This window comes from Diadema antillarum, unplaced genomic scaffold, assembly GCF_040938485.1.
Source record: "Diadema antillarum isolate AM-2024a unplaced genomic scaffold, OU_Dant_1.0 scf00000072, whole genome shotgun sequence".
Lineage (NCBI taxonomy): Eukaryota > Metazoa > Echinodermata > Echinoidea > Diadematoida > Diadematidae > Diadema > Diadema antillarum.
Genome location: NW_027270961.1, coordinates 2,585,230 through 2,606,644, shown reverse-complemented (window position 1 = coordinate 2,606,644; position 21,415 = coordinate 2,585,230). Strand labels below are relative to the sequence as shown.

General features: G+C 40.2%; 3 protein-coding genes across 3 annotated transcripts; 2 read left to right on the top strand and 1 right to left on the bottom strand.

Moving 5' to 3' along the window:
• Window positions 1-21,355, top strand: LOC139717155 (wnt inhibitory factor 1-like). Its single transcript, XM_071628655.1, has 8 exons — window positions 1-130; window positions 5,232-5,401; window positions 14,071-14,173; window positions 18,448-18,591; window positions 19,235-19,333; window positions 19,714-19,809; window positions 20,193-20,288; window positions 21,138-21,355. The coding sequence occupies exons 1-8, from the start codon at window positions 1-3 to the stop codon at window positions 21,233-21,235; spliced, it is 936 nt and encodes a 311-aa protein (XP_071484756.1). The 3' UTR covers window positions 21,236-21,355.
• On the bottom strand, window positions 14,928-15,296 carry LOC139717193 (late histone H2B.2.1-like). Its single transcript, XM_071628695.1, has one exon. The coding sequence runs from the start codon at window positions 15,294-15,296 to the stop codon at window positions 14,928-14,930; it is 369 nt and encodes a 122-aa protein (XP_071484796.1).
• Window positions 16,838-17,200, top strand: LOC139717192 (late histone H2A.2.2). The gene has a single exon (XM_071628694.1). It carries the CDS (start codon window positions 16,838-16,840, stop codon window positions 17,198-17,200), a length of 363 nt encoding a protein of 120 aa, XP_071484795.1.
• Window positions 21,356-21,415: the final 60 nt, after the last annotated feature.

Here is a 21,415-nt window from a genome sequence, read left to right as displayed (position 1 = left end):
ATGGCCGTGTCGGGAGTGTCGATTTTAGCGGTCTATGCAGCGGCTCTCATCGCTTCATCGGCTAGCTTGTTCACGGACCGTCCCGCGGTGGACATGTGGCTATCTAGGGACGAAGTGTCTCGAATTCTTGGTGCGTATAGATTATAATATTTTTGCTCTCTGTTGCGAATAATTTCATTTCAGAAGACAGAAGGTCATCATTTTTATGATATCTTGGAATGTAATACCATGAAATTGCTCTGCTTTGCCCTGATGAACATCACCAGCAAAGTACGGTGATGCCTGGGAAAAATTACCATTGTTTGGGTTTTTCCAGAGGTATTATTGTACATGTGAATTACAACGTAGGCCCACGTGTATTTTTGCTTTTGGTGTGAACTTGCAACCAGGGTAATCTTTCTCGTCAGACTCCATTCCAGGAAAAGAAAGAAAAGAAAGAATACCAGCATGGCATTCTTTCCTATTCTATTCGAGCAACCGAGCAGAACCTCAATGTTTTTAAAGTGCAAACTTTATGAGGTACAGTTACTTTATGATAAGCCATCACCAAGCAACACATTGTTATCACCATGCAGAGCCCATTAGAAACCTTTTGTACTGAAGCTATAGAGGGGTCGACAGGTGAGATGAATGATTAAAGCAATTTCCGCATTTTCGATAGTATTTTCCTGTTGTATTGGATCTATTTCAACACACCGTAATTATTCGTCTGCATTTCGATCAGCCTGGAAAATGCATGGATCACATAATGCATATATCGGGCACCAAAAAAAAATTTGTACATTATGCATTAAAACCAAACATTAAGCAAGTTAAGTTTCAATCGTAAAACAGCAAACCTAGCTCAGACCCTCGCAGTTCTACAAACAATACAGAAAAAAAAAATACCTAAAAGACAAAAAAGTACAGGTGTGAGTTTCTTTAATTTGTCTCCCTCTACAAATGAAATTTGTTAAGATCGACAGGTTCGAGTCCCACTGGTACCTTTTCCCGACATTTTTGTTAATTTACAGATCAGCAGTTGCGATTTTAACAAATTTTATTTGTAGAGGGAGACAAATTGAAGAAACTCACACCTGAACCTTCACCCCACTGAATAATATCTTGCTGACAAAAAAACACACAAACAAACCTTAGATAATATACAATTATCAGTAGGCCTAATAACCATGCACAACTTTAGAATTCCCTTGCGAAATTTGTCCTCTTATATAATTCTTCAATTAAATTAATCGCGTGTGTTTGGTTATAATTCAGAGGTTTCTATCACAGGGCTAAGCCCGCAAGTTTTGACTGACTTTCATCAAGACTCGTTTTGAGAAATTATTATGTATGGTTATTTATTGCGCGGAGAATAACACTGTAATGGATGCATGTTATCTAATTTGTACACGACAAGAAAGTTAACATCCTGAACCTTGCAGCCTTGTTATACTTAAAGGCTGAAATAATGTTCTCTTGGATACGTGTCATCTCATTTCATGTATCGATGTAAACAGATTTTACTGTTCTCATCATTACGTTTCATTATCAACTAACATATGGCTGTGTTGATGTGTTGCGCCTTATCTATTATCTAAAGCTCGTGTCTGGAAAGCTAAAACATAATGGTACAATGTGCACGTTCCTAAGCACATGACACCCTTCTTCAATCCTACAGCATCAAGCGAATATTTCATGGCGTCAAAATAACGTGCATCTCAAATTTGACCTCAAGACTATTGTTCTGTGTTTGGCAGTGAGAAATGTAAATATTTTGAAACTTCTTTTTACTTGTTGAGTGCATGGGGTATCTCCGATTACACATTCCATATGCATGCACTACAAACGATTGATGTGACAGATTAGGCCCTACTGGGTAACTTCTCCGTGACATATTGATTGTTAATTGTTTACCGTATAGGAGTTGACTATTTCATGCTACGATGAACATATTTTCTGCCCAAGCTCCAAGGACGCTGTATGTGGTGACTTTGATAGCCACTTCCTGTTGAGGCCGCAACTCCTCCCAACAAAGCGAATAATATTCGTTGTGAAATACGATGTGAAATTGTGGGAAAACACTGTGTCAATTATGAAACCCTCATCTTTTATTTTTTCCTCAGATGGAATTAGAAATCATGCCACTCCTGTTGACTGTTAGACGAGAAAACTTAGTGGTATTGCTATTGATTACCATCTAATCATTGAGGTATTATCATTGCGTTGTTTGGGGGTATGCGAACCTCGGGAATGAATTAAAGTCAGTTTGTGTATACTCCTCAAGATCGAGGAAATAGCTATACTGTCTTCTTCACTGACAATCTCTTGAGATGATTAGTTGGTGACCTGGAGATAATCTAAGTGGGGATTAACAAGCTGTCTAGTCAAATCAATTATTCCACTCTCCACCAACTATAGTATTAAGCTCATCACCTTTGCATGGGATATAAAAGCACCACTCCGCGCGCACTGATCTTTTTCAACGCGGCGCCCCACGGCGATCCCGTCTTGTCTCGGCGGGTTATGTTTTGTCTGCCTCGCTTGGAGGCATGGCTCAGAGGAAAACAACATAAGAATTCGAGCTACCATACTCAATTCAGTGAAAAGGAGAAGTGATTATACCTCGATGCAGGCTGCGGGCTCGGTGCCGCCTGTGGTTAACGACATAAAAATGTTCAATCTGCCCTCATAATGAACGGAACCTTTAATCCAATCTTCGCAGACTTCATTAGCGGCGCTCTAGTGTCTGCGACAATTAAGTCAAGGCTGCTTGAGAGGTTAATGTAGCTTTGTGTGTTTAATCCATCCCGAGCCGGGAAAGCTGTCTGTGTTTAAGGGATTTATCACAATGAAGTCCTTTATCCCATTGTAAGCGGTACACAATAGGTTTACCAATGTTTGGATACACAGGAATGTTGTCCCCAAACGCGAGGTTACACCTTACCCGGTACTTAAGTTGACTTCCTAAAAGCGACATACTCAGTATCCAGATTTTGTATGCTAGTATTGTGCTGGCCGAGTGTTCTATTGTGACATAATAATATAGAATAGCGTCTACGACACTATCCTCTTCTGTTTGATAGGATACGTGAATCTGTGAAGAAGCTGAAACGTCGGAAATCATTAGACACTGTATATAGTAAGATATGAAATCAAGGCCAAAAGAACATGATAATATCTTAACTACAATTACTGAATTTTAATGAACATTTATCGATCAATAAATGACTAGCGCAAAACGGATGCATCTACATGATTTGTGTAGTCACAAACTACAGCCATGGAAGAGTGAAGAGTGGGAGGTAACCCGACGAGGGAATGAGGCGGAGGAAGGAGGGGGGGGGGTGGTGACGAAAGAATATAGAACCACGGACCTCGATCTCAAGTGTATGATTGATGGTGGGGTTGGGTGCGGTTGGGGAAGAAGAAGAAGGTAAAAAAAAACCCTGGTGTCCTTGGATGCGTTCCGTTCCATTTTTATCGGAAATGACTTCCCCGTTTCCCGAAGGCAGGAAAGACTGGTGGTAATGACCGTGACTCAGTTCCAGGCCAGATGATGCCCTTTGACCTATTCTCTGTTCAGGATCAACGTCACACTCGTGTGTTTTATTCTCTTCCCCCCCCCCCCATCTCCACCCCACCCCGCAACCTCCTTTTCATCCTACAAACAGAGAATAATGTCGTGCTTTTAAAACACGGAGGCGACAAGTCAACAGACCTGGTGCAGTTATCATTCCCTTCTGGTTTGCAGCTGGAGATATTCTACAATCCAATTCAAGGGAATTCAAAAATTCACTTGAATTATTGGCATAAATTGCTTTATCTGCACTTATTGCTCTCGAGTGCATTACGGTTCAGAGCTCCCCGATGCTAACGTTTCAGTTGTCTTCTGTTGACTTTGCATGGATGTAGCGTGCGTCCGAAGCGGAGCAAAGAAGCAAACCGATGTTTTCGATTCGCACATCACCTTGGGATCGAGCCAAGCCAGCATGCTCTACGTGCAGCGAGATTGACAAGATGCGTTTATACCAAGTGATGAAGCTCTAGAAACCATTCTTCCTCACTGCCCTACTGTGACAAACAAAGAAAAACGAAGCCCTAACAGTAGTCCTGGCATCACACTCAGTGCTAAATAAGTCTTGATGAATGTAACCACCGTCAATAACCTGTAAAAAGAAATCTGTGACTCTACAGCCTTCACAGGGAAGTGGTTATAGGAATGTAAGACAGTAATGAGACAATTAGGTGTTCAGTGTCGGAGACGCCAAGCTGGTTGTTTGTTTGTTTATTTGTTTGTGTATGTTCTGGCGAGTTGGTGGCTAACATTGCGAGGAGGTGCTGTAAGGCTGTCAAACAAAAACGCTTTTTGCGCTAAAACGGTTGTTTATACCAATGCGGAGCATCGTCTGCTCGCATCGACGATTCCTCGTTTTCACGCCTACTCTACCTAGCTTAAAGGTAAAAAGGTTAACGAACTACAAATAAACATCAATTGAGTTTTAAATCGTCGTAACCCGAGCATTTTTTAGTACATATTCAGGTTCTATGATTTGTAGAATTTCTCCGTTTGTAGGCTATATGAATAAAGCCTATTTAGATCTGATAGTAATTGATCATTCATCTTTCTCTAAATACATTTGAGTTGGTATATATTGCTGTCTCATGCACAAGATTTTTTTTCTCTCACTCTCTAAAAAAGCTTATCTTGATGAATTATAGTGTTATCGCTTCCTCTATTATACACCGTGTAGATGTCACAAGATTTATATCATCTTACCCTGTATCTTGCGATCTAAACTTGTGGTTGTAAAGTATATGACTCTGAATTATTGAAGCAGTAAAGATTAGAACAATAGCAAATAAACAAGAAAAAGACCAACAAACTTAAAAAAAGTAAATCATAGACACTTTAAAAAATTGAGGTCATAAAAAAAGCTGTTCGTTTAATGTCACGAGCATTGCCGTCCCTACCGTGGATGCATTGATAAGACTCTTTACTTTTGACCGGTAGATTACTGCTTCGAGTCCTTCATGGTGCGTAGCCCCACTGTTAATATGTCCTTCTCTATCCCAAGTGGTAACATTGACAATCTAACAACCTGAGGTAATATTGCTGGTGGTCATGGGAAGTATTGGCCCTGGAGAGCTACCCGAAGTGAATAAAATCTTATCATTACACCTTTCACACATCTGGATATCCAGCAAAAATTCATGCAGGTATAATCTATTATTTTCCTTCGAACATGCAGGTCAGACAGCCGAACCTCTTTACATCATCCGCCACGGGTTGTCGAGTCCGTCGGTTTCCCCGCTCATTCTGGACCAGAGCGACGACGAATACGGTGCCGACCACGGCCACAGACTCGTTCTTCCATCACACGCCAACTTCTTAAAGATTTCGTGGCGCGCTCCCAAGCCGGTAAGGACAAAAAATTGAGGTTTCGAAACATAAGTGGCAATAATACTCCCCTTCTGCAGCAGCAAATGTTAATGCTCATGAAAAGAAGATAATGTGTACGTCTACCAGTTAGAAATAATGATTCTGAGCATCATTGTCAGTAATGATTGTATCAATTTCTTGATAATGACAATGATGAAGATAATGGCGATTCGTACTCCAATTATTATTCAGCCAAACTGTCATAATGGTTATTGGTTTTTTTTTTCATCATAGTGGATCATCATAGTAATGTTTAGTTACAATATCGATATCATCCTCATTACTTAAGGTAAGTTACACAACTAGTGGTTGATGGCATAATCGGCATTGATCGCGTAGAACACTCAAAAGTTCTAGCATGATAAACGCTGATTTTATTGGGCGTTGTTTACAAAGCAGACGACATAAAACGGATAACTGTGCGAAGGTTCACGGTGGAGACGAATTTTATAAAATCACTACAAGAATTGTGGTATTTGGCTTCATGCTGCGCTCAGCGTGGTTCCCTGGCCGACTTCGTGCCTTGTTTTTCTTGCGGTAGAATAACATTCGTTTTGCAATTTTCCTCCATGTAATAAATTTGGCGACCTCAGCATGCGGGCTATTACAATTTTTGGAGAGATGAGACTGTCAGTTGGTTTGAGGGTAGTTTTTATTCATATTTTGGGGGGACTGAATTTACCCCTAATTCCCATTCTCCATTATGTTCCAATGGGTATTTGTCCACTCGAATGTAAACAGATTATGACCGAGTAGGCCTACGCTTAAAATGATTTAGCAAGATGACAGAAGATGGAATGGACAATTCAATTTTGCTGTTCCATTGGTTCTTTTCCCGTCCTATTACAAGAGATTCAAATGATATGATCATTTTTTTCTTCAGTAAGTTTAGGTAGATTATACCGACGTCAGCTGAAGTTGCGTTACCCAACCGTCTCTACACAAGGCGAGCTCTCTCTTTATGCGCGATAGAAACCGTGGAGTTTTGCCGAAGAAATGAAAACCATATGGATTGGTGTTATGACAATTTATATGGGGTCATTTTGACGGTTAGGGGCAAATCCCAACTAGATTTCAATCTGATTTCATGCAGGGTGCTCCGTAGATTGCGAGCCCTGCTATTCCAGACGCACGCTGTAAAATCCCAACTGCATAGGGGCCAGTGCTGATGGGGTAGGGGTGGGGTGAGGATGGGCGCATTTCCCTCTTCCACAGTTGATTTTGCGCCCATGGAGAGTTTCACGTTTTTCAATTCATGATTTTTCCCTCCAGTGTCCAGCCCACGCTTGATGCCAAGTGTGGCGCGTTCGACCTACTTTTTTTTAAGGGTATCAAATGTCAGCTGCTGTTTAAAGCGATGACATGTTATGTATATTATGAGTAAATGGTGAGGCGATATCTGGTTGTTTTTGTTCAGAATATGAAACGCTATATACCGGACAAAACATACTAGTAATAATCATAACAGTAAAGTACGCTATCAACACATTATAAAACAATAGGAAACACATTCACGCAGAAAAGACACAATAAAACAATGTAGAAAGCGTATTACTTTTGACAATAATGTGTATTATACGCTGCATGGGAGGTATTGCACAAAACACACACACACACATACACACACACACACACACACACACACACACACACACACACACACACACACACACACACACACACACACACACACACACACCAACACTCACACTCACACAGGGTGTACACTGGCCGATGATATGGTTATAAATTCTTAATGCAGGGAATATATAGCTATGTCTCAGTTATCTTGTTGAAAAAGACAGATGATTCCACGTTTATGTAGTGTCCTTCCCCTCTTTTTACCATTGCTATTCGATATCACTGAACGCTTCATGAGATGACCCAGAGATGGTTAAACATTACAAAAGCATTACATCCTCATCTTTCATTTTCTTAAGAGTGGTGTTGCCAACGACCTTGTAATCAAATAGATTATCAACACTTAAATTTTGCTGTCATTTTGATGACACAATATTATTATTTCGAGACATTTACACAGTAATGTTCTTCAAAGTTGCTGCCTTTACACCATGACAAATTTTCGGAATATTCTGATTGTTTTTTTTTTTCTATTAGTGTAATACATGTAAATACTTAAAAAAAACAATCTTGCCTTCGAAAGTAATGATCATTTAGGGCCTAGTTAAACTTATAAGGACGTACTTTTAAGAGTGTATATCAAAATAACGCTGATACCAGAGCAGCATGCACTGCAAATACTCTGCACGTGCTACACTTTTGAGGCATATTCAAAGTTTGTGGATAAGATATATCATATTCCATTTATTACAGTGGGCACGAGTCTGATGATTATCTGACAAATTTTGCGGGATAAGAAAAATGTTTTCCATTGTCACAAGATTGAGATTGCGTGATGAATGACGGCTGTGTTTATTATGTTTCATCGCATCAATCAAAAATACTTCTCCTCAATGCAGACTCTACATAAGCAACAATCCATTATTGAAATCTATTCTCTCCCCACCCCACCCCCCTCTCTCTCTCTCTTTTCTTTTTATTTTTCCCACTACATGTTTACGTCTCCGTCCGTTGTATTGGATCCATTCGGCTTGGTCTATCGCTCCCCCTTATTTTCTTCTTTTGCCGCATTTTTCTGAGCCAGTGGAGCGATAGCTCTAAATATGTTATCCCGTCTTTTTTCTCACTCTGTGAAAAATGGTCTAAATTGGTTTGAAGCTCGGATGGGTGTACCGCAGCTCACGAACAATGGGAATAATACGACCTCTGAATGCGACAAAAAGAGCAGAAGTATTTGGCTACCCAACGCAGAGATTTGCGCTTTATAAAATAGACGAGGTATTCCATCACAGCATGCAAGCGCATTGAAGTCAGTCCATATACCAGAATAACGAGACATGTTCCTTGATGGGTGACTGACCACTGAGTTCTACGAAGGCGCTGTATATCTTTTGATTGAACCAGTTAACCAGGCGACTACCAGTTTACCATGAGACGTATGAATAGTCTCTCCATGTAACTCTCTCCGAATGAATTGATATCTGAAAACAAAAGGACAGAGGACAAAGATTGTCCTTCCCCAGGGGATCTCCGTACCAGGAGTCTTGGTCTAATCCCTCTGCAGAGCGTCTCTTTTAGAACTACACTCTGTACCCCGGGTCCTAGACTTCACCCATTTAGAAACCATTTGCAGGACGAACAAAGTCGAGTGCTAGATCTGGGTGTAGCTAATACGAGAAGTTAATCACTTTTGGCAGTAATGAGCGTGATTATTTCACGAGCGTATCGTTTCTACGGATTCATCCTTTTCAAAATTTCAAGTAGGCCTAATTGACATGCCTTTACCAGGCGAACGAGTAAAAAAAATATGTCACCCAGTCATAGGTCCTTTCTGCAGAAAGCACGCAGACGCGCGAGCTCTGGAGCTGCAATTTATTTATCTTATCTTATCTTACTCTTCAAGCTTGTAGAATGTGATAACAAGCGGAGTATATCATTCAATTCCAAGCCAGTAATATTGATTTAATATCTCTGTTTTCCTCGACTTTTATCAGTCACGTTCGCCACGGTCAACGTGTTGACATTTTACATGGATATTTCGCATATTTATCAGCGTTAGATGCTGACCAGAAACTTGGAATCTGCAAAAAAAAAAAAAAAAAAATGTAGGCCTGGACAATTTAGCAAGCAAATTTTATTCCAACTTGAGGGATTTCGTCAGTTTCTACATTGGTGACATGTAAACCATGGGAGTTGGTTGATATTGGTTCAGTATAAAGGATACTGAGAAGGGCGTGCATCATTTTCTGAGACGAACGCGGTATCTTTAGCGATTTTAATAATAATAATAATAATTGCATTTATATGGCGCTTCATACTGACGTTTCTAAGCGCACTTTGCTACTCATACAAATAGACTAGAAAACACAATAACATTAACAAAATTAACGTTAACAGTAACAAAAGAAGAAGAAAGAAAAGAAAAGAAAAGAATACAATGGTACAATAATTGATAACTGTGTGCGCCTCCAGAAAAAAAAAATAAATAAATAAATAAAAATTACAGCTGATTAAACAGGTGAGTTTTAAGAAGAATTTTAAATGATTCGACAGATGAGGCATTCTGAATATAAAGAGGGAGTTTATTCCAAAGAGTGGGAGCAATGGAAGAGAAGGCTCGGTCACCATAACGGGTTTTTGTACGTGGGCCATGAAGTAATTGGAGAGAGGAAGATGAACGGAGGGGTCTGGCAGAAGAGGAGGAGCGGAGAGAGACTAGGTTTTGAAGATATATGGGTGCAAGATTACGTGTGATTTTGTACGTCAGAAGTAGGATCTTGAAAGTAATACGGGAATGGACTGGAAGCCAATGGAGTGAGCGGAGAACAGGAGATATATGGTCATGTCTCCTACTAAGGGAGACTAATCTAGCGGCTGAATTTTGGATACGTTGGAGAGGGGATATGTGAGAAAGAGGGAGGCCGGCAAGGAGGGAGTTGCAGTAGTCCAGATAGGAGGAGACGAAGGCATGGACAAGCCGCTCAGCTGATGATTGATCAAGCAGACGCCTGATCTTCCCTATTTTGAAAATACCCCATGATGCAGACTTACAAATGTTTGTGATGTTTGTGATATGGTGTTTAAGAGTTAAGTGTTTGTACGAATGGTTTTCCCTTTTTATTTGTGCCTGTCTGTGTGTTTTTGTAAATGTAAAAGATTTGATGAGGGGATAGAAAGACTCTCACTAGAATTAGAAACGACTGTCTTTGTTTGCACACCACAATAGCAAACTTCGGCATCCCATAGTACTATGTCTGTTTGTTTCGTCCAAAACATGCCCCGCCCACCTTCACTCCGGGGAAACAATTAGTGTCGACAAACAGTGACGTCATTTAGAGAGTAACTCTCGCACGCTATATACATATCAAATTTCGCGAAAAATTTTAACGTTTAGTGCATTTTAATCTTCAAGTCCAGTGCGATATGACAATGTACCAGTCATCTGTATACAGTGCGTTGATGTAGATGACGTGAGTAACTTGAAATTTTGCCTTTGCTAAGATTGTATTGGTTTTAGCTCGAAATTTTCGTCAAACAATATCAACAGCATATGTACAGTATACACCCATAGCTAGAAGAAGAAGAAGAAGGAGAAGAAGAAGAAGAATATGAAGAAGAATAAGGAGAAGAAGAACTTACTCTTATGAATCATCATATCATAAGACGATTTTCAGTACACACATTGCTGAGAAACTTCTTCACAGAGCAATCAATCATCACATACATTATTGGCCACTGTACCATTACAGTGCGCTGTATGAAAGAATGTGGATCTTAGCATTATTTTCAAAGTGTCTCCAAGCCACTTTTGTTGGCGCCAAAAGTGAACCCCAAAACTTCCAGGTTGTACGCCAAAGGGATCGATTTGAATGACATTTTTTGGACAAGAGTGACAAACGCACTAAACCTGTGAGTGGCAGTAGAAAGCAGGACTTCCAAAAACCAACATTGCATAACCAGCAAACATCGGTCAAAAATAACCCACGAAATCCTTTCCAGTATAAAAAAGAACCATTCATGCCTCCTAAACCCCACAAATAACCACTGTGGAAACAGTAAACAGTCGGTATGACATGGAAACATAGATCTCTGACCAGACAGTTGCAGGTGGACTGACTGACTGTGTTTCTACAGCAAACAAGCGAGAGAACAGTATACTTCATCTCCTCTTGACATCCTACAGCAACGTGTATTTACCCTGACGTCAATAATATGGAAGACATACCAAAAGCCTCGTGGTTGCGTCAAGGGAGATGGCATCGTTGTTAATTAAAGGATAGTGGTGGGGTCGCTTAATATTTTTTTTTATTGAAATTCGATATAATTTGCGGAGCCATACAATTAAGACAATCATTTCAAAGTTAACTGACTTGATTTTGAGATTTTTTGGTGTTGCTCATAAGATTATGTGCTATCCCGAAAGATATACGGATTTCTTGATATAATATTATGATTATAATTATAATTATTTTCATATGTGACAGTGACAACATAACTTAGATGACTGGTATCATATTAACTTCTGTATGTCATGCATACAACTATCACCACACACACAGACACACACACATACATACATACAAACGCTGAATAGAGTTGAATTTAGTTCATTTTATTCTCGCGTGTAATCTCTCCTCTAGGATAAAGTATAACATTGACAATTATTGAAAAAATATGAGAATGACAAAAAGAGAGTGCAAAATATTGTCATTCATGAATACGTATAAACTTTACAAAATCATAAATCTAAATATATCTAAATTCAGTACAACAGACACTTCGTATAGTGATAGAACGTGCTTACAAATGATGAGAAATGTCCTCTAAAAGCACGAGAGTTGGGAATCAGTATATGAGCCTGTTCAAAAAAAAAAAATGTCAACGAATGTAAGTTATCTCATGTAGGCCTACTTTGTGAAAATGTCCTCGTTGGAAATATTCGACTGGACTTTTATTTTCGACGATGTAATGGAAATCAGCAGTAAGAAGGTTCACTTCCATTTCCGCATCCATGACCCAGTTGACTTAGGTCTTACTACTAGGAGGAAGTGAAGGGGAGGGGGTCCTTCTATACAAAGAACCTTTCTAAAGGGGACGAGTCGTGACTATGCTACTTAATGCGGGACTAACGTGTGTGTCCAAGGGCTTACCACTCAACACCAGTGTGGATGGGCAAACACCTCTTAACCCTCGGCTAAAATAGGAAACAAAAGCGATCTAGGAGTTGGTCTGACTTCACACCTTGCTGGAAGAAATAAGCACAGTCATCACTCATTCGCTTTTCTCGTCTATAGCATGTCGTCCTTTTCTTCGTTGACTGTTTATTACGCTCCAAACGATTCGACAACTCACATACAAGCACATAAATAGCCGAGATGGTCGGCTGATTAAACAGATCACACTTAATTGTGAGAGACTTGTTTAGCTTTGCAAACGTTTTGAACTAAATCCCAACTCATTAACTTTCGAAGGTATTAACCGAAGTTATTTACATTCAGTGTAAATGACAGTTTCACGAGTGTTGACGAAATTGTGCTGTACATGTGAAAGGGATTTCTCTGAGATGGGGTGCAAAAGACCATGCACATTGCAGGAGCGGATCCAGGGAGGACCGCAATTTACGCACGCCCCCCCCCCCCCTTTATTTTTTGTTGAAACAAAAGAAATAAAAAGAAAAAATGGGGGAGGGGTGCGTGCGCCCCCCCTTTAATTTTGTAAACGCGCCCCCTCTTTACGGAATTCCTGGATCCGCCCCTGCACTGTGTTGCACTGCTTTTCAAATGATAAAGATTTTTTTGTCCTCGTTTTGGTTTAAATCTAGTTTGTTTTATCTGTACGACCCATGTTGTCCGAAAGATTGGGACTGGGACATGAACATTTCGAATTACGTAGTTAATACCTACTACTCTTCAGCAACTATCTGTCGAATCGTGTACATGAAAATAACTCTTCACCATTTGAGAAGCAACGCAACAAACTATTGTAATAATTTTATGGCAACGCACCAATGTCAAGAGTTAAGAAAGATGTGTTCGAAAACTCGAGAAACTTGTTATCAATTGGCTGGTATACCAGAAACCTCTTGTAGTAGTAAGTGCCGTTTAACCAGATGTCGCTAGATTTTGATGGGATATTACAGTAGTTTCAACAGGCAGGTTGCATATATGCTATAAATTTTGTGTGATGACTTAATCACCAAAACTCATAGATTTCATGCTTTGTGGTAATTTTTCAAGATGTTGGTGAAATTTTCAGTTGTCTTCCATCGCCGTTGACAAGGCCTTTCAATCATTCACGCCGATCGGAATTGTTTTGCCGTAAACAATCCCTCATTGCATTAGATGATTATTCTATCTATCGGATATTTCATACTCTTGTATGTATTTTCAGTCACATTTACTTGATTGACGCGCTGGTAAACTAAGCCACCGTATACTCGTATATTGCATATGATTGTGAAAATATTGCTTGTATAGTTTTTTCTCGTAACGCTTCTGCACATGTGTATATCGTACCATGGACTATTAGTTTAGGTAGATACACGTACTACGCCTGTTTCAACATTAAGATTAACTGAAATGATTTTGAAATTTGCTGAAGGTCGTTTATTAGCCTTAACCAGTTATTGCCTTTCGATTCATTGGGTAAGTGTATCATATGCTTACTTTTGCTACACTTTCCAACCCCTGTAGGCAAAATTTTGTTAATTTCTGATACAATGAATTCTTAACTCTAAGAACGATTGGCTGTTACTGTGGAGTCATAATGGCGCCACAGGCTGTATTTTTTTTCCAGACCTTGTGTTTAATGGGCTCTGACCAAATCTAGGCACTGAAGCCCCGAACATTCTTCCAACTAGTCATTGTCTTTTAGACGATAAAAAAATCCTGTCCTTTCCCACTGGATTTAGCTTTCTTATTTTTGTAACACTGGCTGGCTGTCCATGATATTTTGTTAGCCTACTTTAGTGGTTTTTTTTTTGTTCATAACTTAAAAATGATTTTGTTTCAAGGTGTAGGTCTGTTCTCATCCCCTTCCGTTTTTTCTTTTCTGCTCGTCATCCACAGTTTCACTATTCGTTCATGGAGCTCCGGTCTAGCAACCCGTCCATCATGGCCCCTCCGTTGCTTAGCATTACCCTGGACGACAGCATGCCTACCAATGACACGGGTTTGTGGCACTTAGCGCTATGCTACTATATAGTACTTTTCCCTCTCTTGTTTTTGAGTTTTTGTTTTGATAGGGTATAGTTAACTCTGGTTGTTTACGTGTGTGCATTGCAGTGTGGTGATCTTTCCTTGACAACCTTTCCGATGAAAAAAAAAACTAAGTAAAATTGTTTTAACGAGTGTTACTAATACCTGCATGCCACCATTCAGGCATACTTTACACGGGTGGTTGATGGAGGATTACTTCAATGATTCTTACACCTTTCAGAAAGCTTACTTTTGCTAAATCTCGCCTGGTGGCAGTAATAAACCCATTTTGATTGTGTGCTTTTTTTCGTTTCTTTTTGTTTTATTTTGTGTGTGTATAAATGGGTACCTGGCAACGCTGGGGTACTATGGCAGGGTCCTCTGGTATAGAGCAGTGGCAACACTAAAGAGGCTACCCTGGATAAATAAGACCATATTATTGTTGTTATTATTATTAATAATACTATTATCAGTAGTAGTACAAGTAGTAGCATATTGTTTTTGTATTTCTTGTTTTTTTCAAAGGGGATAGGGACTGTGGAAAGGGAGATATAGATGGAGAGAGAGAGAGAGAGAGAGAGAGAGAGAGAGAGAGAAAGAGAAACAGACAGACAGAGAACTTATTTTCCTGTCTGGAAATATCGAGCACATCCTTTATCCTTTCTTGAGTACATGGTGGCTCTGAAAAGAGCCGTTTGTTTGTAAAATGATTGGCGCAGACCAACACTTTACTTGGAGGTGGTGTACTTGGTGACGGCCTTGGTGCCCTCAGACACGGCGTGCTTGGCCAGCTCTCCGGGGAGGAGGAGGCGGACGGCGGTCTGGACCTCACGGCTGCTGATGGTCGACTTCTTGTTGTAGTGGGCCAGGCGGGAAGCCTCACCGGCGATGCGCTCGAAGACATCGTTGACGAAGCTGTTCATGATGGACATGGCCTTGGAGGAGATGCCAGTGTCGGGGTGGACCTGCTTCAGCACCTTGTAGATGTAGATGCCGTAGCTCTCCTTTCGCCTCCTGCGCCTCTTTCCGGCAGAGGCAGCGCGTGCCTTGGCCTTACCGGCCTTCTTGGCTCCCTTTCCGCTAGTCTTGGCAGGCATGGTGTTGGTTACTAGTCGTGATGATTAGATCAACTGAAGCGACTTGGCGATTCTGACCGCTATTTATGGAGGCGCCGAGGATCCCCTGACAAAAATTCACACCTCATTGAACTAGAGCGCCATTCAAAGTTGAAGGCGGGAATGACGGCCGTATGCAAATGACGGCCGTATGCAAATTACGGTTTATCCTGCACACAAAATGGATCGATATTCGATTGGCGGCCTTGTTTACTCTGACGTCACATGCCCTTCTGCTAATGACTGGGTTCATGGCGCGGGTTGGTGTTAGGAAGAACTGTTCCAAATGATATTCATGCATATCCCTAAAAGAGCAACCCTGAAAATTGGACTCCTTTCATGCGGTGGTATGTTGTAGAGGGAGAGAATTCAGACCTTTACTCAGAATACTAAAATTTGAAACTTCGTTATGATGGCTGGGGAATGAATACTATGGATTTCCATTTGATTTATTCGAACCCCCCCCCCCCCCAAAAAAAAAAAAAAAAAAAAAATCAAACTGTTATTCTTGATGCAAAAGTCGAGGGTATTCTCCAGTGACACAGGGTGAGTTTTTTTTTTATTTCATTTAAAAAAACTGCTTGTTACTGTAAATTTTCATATACGTTGTTGAACGGCATTTTCCATGCAGAAGGAATACACAACCTTTATATCAGGAGTCAAATTATTTTATTAATCAAAAAATAAAAATTTTGGTTTACAGAGTGCAGGGAGAGGCGAGTAGGCCTATTTGTACGTCTTGACATTACGATTAGTGTACATCACTTTCACAGAATAGAATAAAAATGCGCAACAAATAGAGAGGGGAATAAACTCAGACAAACTAATGCACCGCATCAGAAACAATTTAGGCACAATAAAGTAACTTTTTAACCCATAATTCTGGCATTGACCTAGTTATCGCGAGCTAGGTTGACTCAGACCTTAGTACTGGTATATCACACATGGGACTATCAACAGACTTTAAGGAATAATTGACCGCTCCGATGATACTATTTACACTAGACAGCGGCATGTGTGAAACGTAATACAAAGAAAATATACAGAAATCATAAGAAGAAAAATTAAAGAGAAGGTGATGATGGAGATAAACAAGGAGGGAAAACACATGGGAAAAAAAGAGGTGATGGTGTATAGATAAAGAAGAGAACCCTGTTGGTTCTTGTCCTGAAGAAAAAGGCAACCAGAAAATTCGAGAACCTCTTAACCGCCAAGAGGCATGCATGACAGTGTCTGGATATAACTGTTAACACTTCTGTTTGATGTCCACACGAACAAACCTTTAGCGCTCGTATGTAAATAAGACGACAGAGCTTCATCACACTTGGCTGACTTTGAACCCACAAGAGTGCATCTTCAACTGAGACTCAACCTTATTGGTCCTCCCGAGGTTACGCTTCAAGATTCATTGATCGGAAAGGCAGCTACTCCGATCGTAGAAAGCCGTATAAAAGGCCTGGCGCTCAATTCAAAATGCACTGTTCGTTCTAGTTCTCAAAGACGCAACAACAAGCAAACTAATCATGTCTGGACGTGGTAAAGGCGCTAAGTCTAAGGCTAAGGCCAAGAGCCGATCTGCCCGCGCGGGACTCCAGTTCCCCGTCGGCCGTGTGCACCGCTTCCTCCGCAAGGGCAACTTCGCTAACCGCGTCGGTGCTGGTGCCCCCGTGTACCTCGCTGCCGTCCTCGAGTACCTGACCGCCGAGATCCTCGAGCTCGCTGGCAACGCCGCCCGCGACAACAAGAAGAGCAGAATCATCCCCCGCCATGTGCAGCTCGCTGTCCGCAACGACGAGGAGCTGAACAGGCTTCTTGGTGGAGTCACCATCGCCCAGGGCGGTGTCCTCCCCAACATCCAGGCTGTCCTCCTCCCCAAGAAGAAGTAAATTCTCCAAGAAGGACAAAAAGCTTACTGCCCACAAGCAGAAAACACCCAACGGCTCTTTTCAGAGCCACCAAATCAACAAGAAAGGAATCTGGCGAAAACTCTCTCATACCATACCCGAAAGTGTTTCTGAATTTGTAGATTATGTTTATATCTATGATAGAAACAAAGATTCATACAGCTAATATAATTATGCGATAGCAACTTAATCACTGTTAATTAAAGTAGTTTTCCTCAAAGAGTATATACTGGTTGACAAAATGTCAACATATGGCACTTCGCCTCAAATTACAGATAGTCAATATGCCTCAAATCGAGTTAGTTGTGTGTGTGTGTGTATGTGTTTTAAGGACATTGTATCACAAATAAAGCAAAACAAGACGTTTGATAACAGAGGTGCCAATATAGTTTCCCCAAAGATAATCATTTTACATTTAGTTGTACCTGATATTTTGAAAAACACTATTAGCCAACTGCAACCCTCTTTCATCTATCGTTATTGCGAGTTTTCATTAAGTAAAGGTTAGCAATCCGGTGGCAATCTTGATCGGGTAATGTTGTGTCATGTTGGTGTATACCTTGTGGAGGTATTGGTAATCTTTGCCAATCATCAAACCTTAAAACTCACTCATCTGACCTTTTCGCTGTACTGGATTCGTTGTTGTTGTTGTTGTGTTTATTTTTCTGATTTGTTTGTTTGTTTGTTTGTTTTTGCCATAAACAGTGAACGTTTATGAACTGGTCGTCGTTTTAACAACAAATTTGACCAAAAACGAAGTTGCCGAAATTTTCCTGTTTGCTGTTTCTCCATGAATTAGATCGTAATCTCCATCTGGACACCAAGTGAAAAAGAAGGCAGGTGACACTGGTTCAAATCCATTCTGGCTTGTTCCTTTTTCTCAGCACTTGGTGCTCACTACAATACAGATCAAGCACACGATCTTATTCATGGAGAGTAACAGAAAAAACAACAACAAACAAATAAATAAATAAAACGAAAACAAAACAAAACAAAAACAAAAAAATGACAATAATGTATTATATGTTCCAATACGAGAAGCTTTGACGAGCTTTAATAAATAAATCAAGACGATAGTGTTCAAATTTACCATAACACAACCTACCAGATTCATTCCTTGAAAATTATTATTAACATTTTATACGATTTAGTTTCAACTCGTAGTAACTTTGTTGCAGTCCGTGCAATCGGTGTTAATTTCTTCCTCCTCTGTTGTTTTTACGCTGTAGAATTTCGGATCGATTTCCCTTGTACCGGAGAGCGTAGCGGGACCACCTCGGTCAGTATCATCGTGCGCATTCAGCACGCCAAGAGCGGCAGGGACATCCCCGCTTCACCTGTCCACATCACCTTCGACAAGAAATGCATTGAAGGTATGCTTTGCACGATGCCACATTCCTGCTTATTGTACGTTTACGTACAGCCCGTGCCCGTCCGCCACACTATGACAATTCACGTGCATTGGAAGCTGATCACACCCATTTACCTGGTCATGAGGTCTTATAACAGCTGGTCTTCTTCACGTTTTAGTAGAACAAGAAGTGAATCAAAGGCAGACCATAACTTGTGCGCTGTTTTTTTATAATGAACGATGTATTCACTTCCAAGAGGTCTGTGAAAGTTTAAAGGCCCTATACTTGGAACATATCATGCAATATCTGTCAACAATAATTTGTTTATGTCTGTATGATCAAGTTTATAACGTTCACATACCAGAGGCATCTCGGATGATGTTCTTTACTTATCCAGTAAAACTTTGCAGATAAATATTCTGGGTTTTTATAATATTTTGCTGACATGTTATGAATCTGAACAAGTACGTTTCGAGGCGAAGGCTAACGCTTATCAAGGCTCAGAAATGGGAAAGTTTATGTCTTTTGCTAACTGGATTCTCTTTTTCTACTGCAAACATTACGATTATACACTGCATTTTGATGATTGCTTGTATATGTGTGTTTGTGTATATGTTCACCAAATTCCTTATATAATCTTTGTTATTTTATTGTAACTTCCCAGCTCCAACATGTGAGCCTCGCTGTGCAAATGGCGGTGTGTGTAATCAGAACGGACGATGTGACTGCCCGCCTGGTTTCTACGGTCAGACGTGTAGAATCAGTACGTATACATGATCATTATCTTATGTACTCTCACTCTCTCACAACCCTTCCCTCTTCCCAACCACCCCCCTGAAAAAATAAAAAGAAGAAATTGCTACATAAAATTGTACTGTGTGTACGGTATATGATATTCATATCTGAAAGTGTAAGGCAACCACTTCTTTTCCAAATTATCAAATGTCATTTGAAAATCAGTTTCGGAGTGGTATAACTTAATGAAATAAAACAACTCTTTAATCTTGTTTTCTCGTGTAGTTCGTATTTGTTTTATCTTGACTCTCAAGAATAAGATAGTATGAGTACGAGATTAATTTTCCTTGTATTTGTTAAAATGAAAAAAATATGTTTTCATATTCCCATTCGTTATTTTCCCGCCAGTTTTCTGCATACCTCACTGCTATAACTCGGGAACGTGTATCGCTCCGGGTGTGTGTGCCTGTCCACCTGGGTTTATTGGAAATCGATGTCAAAAAGGTTTGTGTCTTTGTATAACTACCGAATTAAAATAGCATACTGTTCGCTAGAGGGATACTAAATATTCAACATACTCTCTATACATGATTCTCCATGATTTCTGTACGGCCTATTGTAACGTCTGTAAGAGCCAGTAATAAAGTTATTGAACTTGTATTTTGAACATGAGTTGACGTAAGAATCGTTCATCAAAGATTTACGGAGATTTGCACATCGAAGACCTCTCGTTCGCATGAAGCGTCAGAAAATATATTCTTTGCTACATTATTATCATTTCACTCTAAAATGGGAGCTTTTTATGAAGTTTATAGTATATTCATATTTACCAATTGAACTATATATTTTAATTCTTATCTTCCTGCTTTCTGTATTTTTTCACTCAGCCATCTGCAGGGATGATTGCAGTGGGAATGGATATTGTTACAAGCCTGGCTTCTGCTACTGTTATCACGGATGGACGGGCGCCAAATGTGACCAACGTAAGTATGACATAATTATGAAACATGATATAATATGGTTCTTTTCAGGTTTGACGAAAACCAACCAACAAACAAAACCACACATACACACTCGCATGCACACGCATGTAAACACACACATACGCACACTCTCGCACTCACACCTTTACAGTCAATACGTCGGTCAGTGAATGGTCATAATGCAATCATGTGACTAATGTAGCGAGCATCGAAATCGTGATGTTGCACGGCAGTGACATCATGTCAGGTACTGTAATATAATTCCAGAATTTGACTGGCTGCCGATGGGGCTACAATGAAATGATGGGTATTTCTGTAGACCAATATAACAAATGTTGCCTTGTCCATCGTTGCGATAACATATAACACTTGACACTCCCTTAAAAGTTTTTGTTTTCCCTTTAGACAATAATATATCCCTCAGCGCTGCGTCCTTCAGGGAAAATATAATCTCTCCGGGAAAAAATGACTCCCGCCCGGGAATGTTAAGTGTTATAAATATAGGCCTAACACCTATATAAAAAGGCAATATCTGTATTATGGACATGTACCATGTAGAGTGCGTGCAAGGACAGAACTATGAGCGGGAAAGGACGTCGTGGATGTCTCTCAATCACATGATAATTTAAGTTGCCATGGCGTTTCCGAATGCCAGTACAAGTATCATGTGGCCTTTGTACACCTTTCTAGTCATGAACTACTTCTGTCGGTGCACGTGTAGCCTGCATTGTGACTTCTGTTGCGGTCGTTATAAGCTGATGATCAGTCAACATTGTATTCTTTTATACGTCATCTTTCGTCTGTGATAATACCGTGTTTGTTTGTTTCTCTCTCTTTCTCTCTCTTCAGGCATGGATTACTCGCAGTATCCTTTCCTCACCTCCTCCTACCGCTCCAAGAATCTTAGACTCGTGAAAAATCGTCGACTTTGGAGTGATAGCACTTAGATCTGCGTCATTGATGACATCACGTTTTGAAAATTGAAGTATCGTTCATGACAATATGTGCTTTCCCACTTGGAACCAAATAGTATGCTGCCAGGAACGATCTCTTACCTACCCACACGAATATGGCTACTCTTTATAAAATCTATGACATAAACGTAAAGTCACTAACAAGATATTAAT